General features: G+C 39.9%; 1 protein-coding gene across 4 annotated transcripts in view; it reads left to right on the plus strand.

Moving 5' to 3' along the window:
• The window catches only part of SALL1 (spalt like transcription factor 1), a 15,623-nt gene extending 9,545 nt beyond the window's left edge, over positions 1 to 6,078 (plus strand). For all 4 annotated transcript variants that reach the window (XM_019535735.1, XM_019535733.1, XM_019535734.1 and 1 more), the window contains 2 exons: positions 79 to 3,494; positions 4,553 to 6,078. In XM_019535735.1, coding sequence (XP_019391280.1) covers positions 79 to 3,494; positions 4,553 to 4,993 — 3,857 coding nt within the window. In that variant the 3' untranslated portion in view covers positions 4,994 to 6,078. The remainder of the gene's footprint in view (positions 1 to 78; positions 3,495 to 4,552) is intronic.
• Positions 6,079 to 6,377: the final 299 nt, after the last annotated feature.

The raw sequence follows: 6,377 nt of genomic DNA on the forward strand, positions 1-6,377 counted from the left end.
AGATTAAAATAAAAATGTCCTGGAGGATTTTTCTGCATTTCTGCTTGGTTTCTAATCCGTCATCTTTTGATGTTGTAGGAGACACAGAAAAGGGTCAAGCAAATCGAACCACTAAGAACAAGGACGCCCATGTCTGTGGCAGGTGCTGTGCTGAGTTCTTTGAATTATCAGATCTCCTGCAACACAAGAAGAACTGTACTAAAAATCAATTAGTTTTAATTGTGAATGAAAATCCAGCTTCTCCTTCTGAAACCTTCCCTCCTAGTTCCCCTTCTGATAATCCTGATGAACAGATGAATGACACAGTTAATAACACAGATCAAGTAGACTGCAGTGACCTTTCAGAGCATAACAAACTTGACAAGGAAGAATCCATGGATGTGGAGGCTTCCAGCATTAACAATAGCAGTAGCAGTTCCAAGAGCATCAACAATAGTATTACAAGCAGTAACAGCTCCACAATGGGTACCTCAGCTGTAACAACCTCTCTACCTCAAATAGGGGATCTGACAACATTAGGCAACTTTTCGGTGATTAATAGCAATGTAATAATCGAAAACCTTCAAAGTACTAAAGTGGCAGTAGCACAGTTCTCACAAGAAGCAAGATGTAATGGTGCATCAAATAATAAGGTTGCTGTACCTGCCCTAATGGAGCAACTGTTGGCTTTACAGCAACAACAGATCCACCAGTTGCAACTGATTGAACAAATTCGTCACCAAATATTATTGTTGGCCTCCCAAAACACAGACATGCCAACGTCTTCTAGTCCTTCTCAAGGTACGTTACGAACATCTGCCAACCCCTTATCCACATTAAGTTCACATTTATCCCAGCAGCTGGCTGCAGCAGCTGGATTAGCACAAAGCCTTGCTAGTCAATCTGCCAGCATCAGTGGTGTGAAACAACTACCCCCCCCTATACAGCTACCTCAGAGCAACCCTGGCAACACTATAATTCCATCCAGTAGTGGCTCTTCTCCAAATATTAACATATTGGCAGCAGCAGTTACAACACCATCCTCAGAAAAAGTGGCTTCAAATATTGGTGGCTCACAGCTCAACAACCCACCAGTATCAGCATCATCTTCACCAGCTTTTGCAATAAGCAGTTTATTAAGTCCTGCATCTAATCCACTTCTACCTCAGCCCACCCCTAGTAACTCTGTTTTCTCCACCCCCTTGTCCAATATTGGAACACCTGCAGAGGATTTAAACTCCTTGACTGCCTTGGCACAGCAAAGAAAAAGCAAGCCACCAAATGTAACTGCTTTTGAAGCAAAAAGTACTTCAGATGAGGCATTCTTTAAACATAAATGCAGGTTCTGTGCTAAAGTGTTTGGGAGTGACAGTGCCTTGCAGATTCACTTACGTTCTCACACCGGCGAGAGGCCATTCAAATGCAACATATGCGGAAACCGGTTCTCCACCAAGGGAAACTTAAAAGTCCATTTTCAGCGTCATAAAGAAAAATACCCTCATATTCAAATGAATCCATACCCTGTGCCAGAGCATTTGGACAATATTCCTACAAGCACAGGTATTCCTTATGGAATGTCTATACCACCTGAGAAACCTGTAACCAGCTGGCTGGACAGCAAGCCAGTCTTGTCAACTCTGACAACTTCTGTTGGCCTGCCACTCCCACCAACAATTCCAAGTTTGACGCCATTTATCAAAACTGAGGAGCCTCAACCTATTCCCATTAGCCATCCTTCGGCTAGCCCCCCGTGTTCTGTCAAAAGTGACTCCGGAGGAGCTGATTCTACTGCAAGAAATTCAAATGGACTTTCAGATGAGGTAGAGGCTGGTGCTTTGCCTACCTCACACAGCAAAACAGAAGAAAGCACTCAAAATTCAAACCCTATCACTAACGCTAACAACTCGGTGAGCTCTCCAGCAGCAGACTCCAGCTCCAGCAGTGCCGTCACTTTCACAAATCCACTGATGCCTCTAATGTCTGAGCAGTTTAAAGCAAAGTTTCCATTTGGAGGACTGTTAGATTCAACACCGGCATCAGAAACATCAAAATTGCAGCAACTGGTAGAAAATATTGATAAAAAGGCAACCGATCCCAATGAGTGCATTATTTGCCATCGAGTTCTCAGTTGCCAGAGTGCATTAAAAATGCATTATCGCACACATACTGGTGAAAGGCCATTTAAATGTAAAATCTGTGGTCGTGCATTCACTACTAAAGGAAATCTAAAAACTCATTATAGTGTTCATCGTGCCATGCCCCCATTGAGAGTACAACATTCGTGTCCGATCTGCCAGAAAAAGTTCACCAATGCTGTTGTGTTGCAGCAGCATATTAGAATGCATATGGGAGGACAGATTCCCAATACCCCCATCACTGAAAACTATCCTGAGTCAATGGAGTCTGATACTGGATCTTTTGATGAGAAGAATTTTGATGATCTAGACAACTTCTCAGATGAGAACATGGAAGACTGTCCTGACAGCAGTGTGCCAGATACACCTAAATCTGTGGATGCATCACAAGACAGTTTATCTTCTTCACCTCTCCCACTGGAAATGTCAAGTATTGCTGCTTTAGAAAATCAAATGAAAATGATCAATGCTGGACTTGCGGAGCAACTTCAAGCAAGCTTAAAGTCGGTTGAAAATGGGTCAGTGGAGGGGGATGTTATGACTAATGATTCATCATCTGTTGGTGGTGATATGGAGAGCCAAAGTGCTGGAAGTCCTGCTGTCTCAGAGTCTACCTCTTCTATGCAGGCCTTGTCCCCATCCAACAGCACAAATGATTACCACAAATCACCTAGTATTGAAGAGAAACAAGTAAGAGCTTTACCAAGTGAGTTTGCCAATGGTTTGTCTCCAGCCCCTGCTAATGGTGGTGCTTTGGATTTGACATCTAGTAACACAGATAAAATGATTAAAGAAGAGTCCCTGAGTATGCTGTTTCCTTTCAGAGATAGAGGTAAATTTAAAAATACAGCATGTGACATTTGTGGCAAAACATTTGCTTGTCAGAGTGCCTTGGACATTCATTACAGAAGTCATACCAAAGAGAGACCATTTATTTGCACAGTTTGCAATCGTGGCTTTTCCACAAAGGGTAATTTAAAGCAGCATATGTTGACACATCAAATGCGAGATCTACCATCACAACTTTTTGAACCCAATTCCAATATTGGCCCTAATCAGAACTCTTCCGTTATGCCTGCTAATTCACTGTCATCACTCATAAAGACTGAAGTTAATGGCTTTGTGCATGGCTCGTCTCAGGATAGTAAAGAAGCACCCCCTGGTCTGGTTCCTTCAGGGCCTCTGCCATCTTCTGCCACATCACCGGTTCTGCTTCCAACTCTACCCAGAAGAACTCCCAAACAGCACTACTGCAACACATGTGGGAAAACCTTTTCTTCCTCCAGTGCTTTGCAGATTCATGAAAGGACACACACAGGTGAAAAGCCTTTTGCCTGCACTATATGTGGAAGAGCTTTCACAACAAAGGGCAATCTCAAGGTACTTTCCCTCTGGCTGCTTTTGTAATGTTGCTTTTTTAATTTTATAAACACTTATATCTGAAGGGTTGTAAACAACACTACTCTTAGGTATCTGTGGTTTTATCCAGTCAGTTTCAGCAGTAGTAGCTTTGCTTGCTGAGTGCCTGGCATTTTGAACAAGCTTGGAGAGTATAATGTGGTGGGCTATTACTGATGCTTTGTAAAATGCACCCAGCAGCGGTGAGTTCCTACGTAGACTATGAAATAAAGCAGCCTGATGTTGGTAGGGAGTATTAATTAAAGAGAAGCATGAAGCATATTGCAAGCCTCGTTAAATAAGTAGAAGTCTTTTAAATATCCCATTTTTCATAACTGTGGTGTACAATAAAGGGTTTTAAAAACTAATATCATAATTATTGGGCTAATGGGCATTACTTTAATTGATTATATAACTAACATTTTCTACTGATATGTGTTGGGAAAAAAGCAAATATACTTAAGTTCTCGAACACCAGTTGAGCACTTGACTGTGTACATTTTTCTGTTGACAGAGAATTTCTCTAGAGATTGCTGTTAGTAATGTGAGATGAATAATTACTTTCAGGCCATTCTGTCTATACGCAAGGCTCTCTGATGAGCAATCAGTAAAGGATACTTTCTTCCTGTCTGAAAAGGACGTTTATAGGGTAAAGGGTGTCAAATACAATACTTACTATTGCAATGAAAGTGGACATAGCAATTCTAACCCTGAAACTAGCTATCTGCAATTGTCTGAATAACATGAAGCCATTATAAACTAAATACATGCAATAAAAAAGAGTAATAAGCAATGTATTGTTTTGCAGGGAATTTGGGTGTTCTCTGTATGAACGCCCAAATGAAACTTATTTGTTATTGCTTATTTGAACTAGAATGTTGCATCCTTTAACTTTAGTGCTGTTCTTTACATAATAGGACGCATGGACTGCTTTCTTTGTTTTTTTTTTCTAACACATGTTTGATCAAAATCCATATGAAAACCACTGCTAACTCCTTTCTTCTCTCTCTCTCTTTCTCTCTTTCTCTCTCTTTTTGTAGGTTCACATGGGCACTCATATGTGGAACAGCACTCCTGCCAGGCGAGGCAGACGACTTTCTGTGGATGGTCCCATGACATTTCTAGGAGGCAATCCTGTAAAATTCCCAGAAATGTTTCAGAAAGATTTGGCTGCAAGGTCAGGAAATGGAGACCCTTCCAGCTTCTGGAATCAGTATGCAGCTGCACTCTCCAATGGCTTGGCTATGAAGACCAATGAGATCTCAGTCATTCAGAATGGTGGCATTCCTCCAATTCCTGGAAGCCTGGGTAATGGTGGTAGTTCACCTATTAGTGGCTTGACGGGAAGCCTGGAGAAGCTCCAGAATTCAGAACCTAATGCACCTCTAGCTGGTCTGGAGAAAATGGCAAGCAATGAAAATGGGACAAACTTCTGTTTTACACGTTTTGTGGAAGACAACAAAGAAATTGTAACAAATTAGAACAAACCTTAAAAAGTAACATTCCTGCAAATAGTGCAACCTAGGGTTGTTTTTTTTCCCAAGTCTACAAACTACAACATTGTAAAGACCTTCTTTTGTACCATGTTCTACTTCTAGAGTTCTAAGAGAGCTTATTTATTAGTGATATAACCTTGCTTTGCAAACAAATGCAAGCATTAACTTTGGTCTCTTGTATTTTGAACTAAATACTAATCGACTAGAGTGCTGTAAACTTGCTGTAACATTTATGGCGGTTGCAAGTCTGTTCTGCTAGGTGATCTTATTCTGGCATTAACTTATTTTCTATACCCAGTTTAACATGAACTCTGGTATTGATGCAATGCCTCAGTGATGCATTAGATCTATTATAAAAGTCTGTATATAAATGTACACTTTGATCCTGCTGGAAATTTTATCAGCAAACACAAAGTTTAATTTTCCAAACAGAATTACGAAAAGGACTGAAAACCGAGATTATAAACTGAACAGCGTGGGTCCTTTACACAAGCTCAGTTTTTGATTTTTATTATAAAATTAAAACTGCTTTAATTTTTGTAGATTTAACATTTTCCGTTTTGAACTGTTATTTGTATTGTGCTTTTTACTTGAGTCGTCTTAAATGTTAATACGTTTCTGTACAGTAATAAGCACGCAGATTATTAGAGACGATACAAAAGTGTTGTTTTGGTAGTTGAAACTGAGACGTAACATTTTGCCTTGTAGGTATATTCATTATAGAAAGTGTGCTGGACTTTCACAATGCTGCTAAGTATAGCATCTTGAACAACCTTCCATGGACAACTGTAGATGCTCCTGTATATACTATAAGAAATATCACTTGCATTAAAATGTACATATGTTCCTTACAAGACCAAGCCCTACTTCTTGACTGAGGGAACAAGTATAGTGTTTGTTTATTTTGTATTAGGCATGGGGGGAGGGGGGAAATCTTGGACTGTTACATGCACTTTCCTGGAAAGTTGAAAGGAGAAGAAGTCCAGTTTCTTTAACATTTAATACTTACTAACAGCAGAGATACTGTAATTTTACTCGAGTAATCAAATACATTTTTTGCAACAGATAAATGTTGTCTCTGTGTTTTTTAAAGTAGACCTGTCCTCAGTAATATCTTTGAATGTATTTAACTTTTCTCCTGGGTAACATGAACTATCCAAGTATGTATGTATATGTTTATATTTGTACGTGTGTGTGTGTGTGTGTGTGTGTGTGTGTGTGTCTATAGTAATGGATAGTATATTTTTTTTCACAACTGTTAAGAACGGGAACTTTGTCCTTACCTGTTCAGTGATATCAACTACTCTCAATCATCACATCAGTGGCTATTTTGGGATTATTTTAATATATATAGGGCCAGCGATGGCCT

The sequence above is a fragment of the Crocodylus porosus genome, unplaced genomic scaffold, assembly GCF_001723895.1.
Source record: "Crocodylus porosus isolate Cpor-Errol unplaced genomic scaffold, CroPor_comp1, whole genome shotgun sequence".
Taxonomy (NCBI): domain Eukaryota; kingdom Metazoa; phylum Chordata; order Crocodylia; family Crocodylidae; genus Crocodylus; species Crocodylus porosus.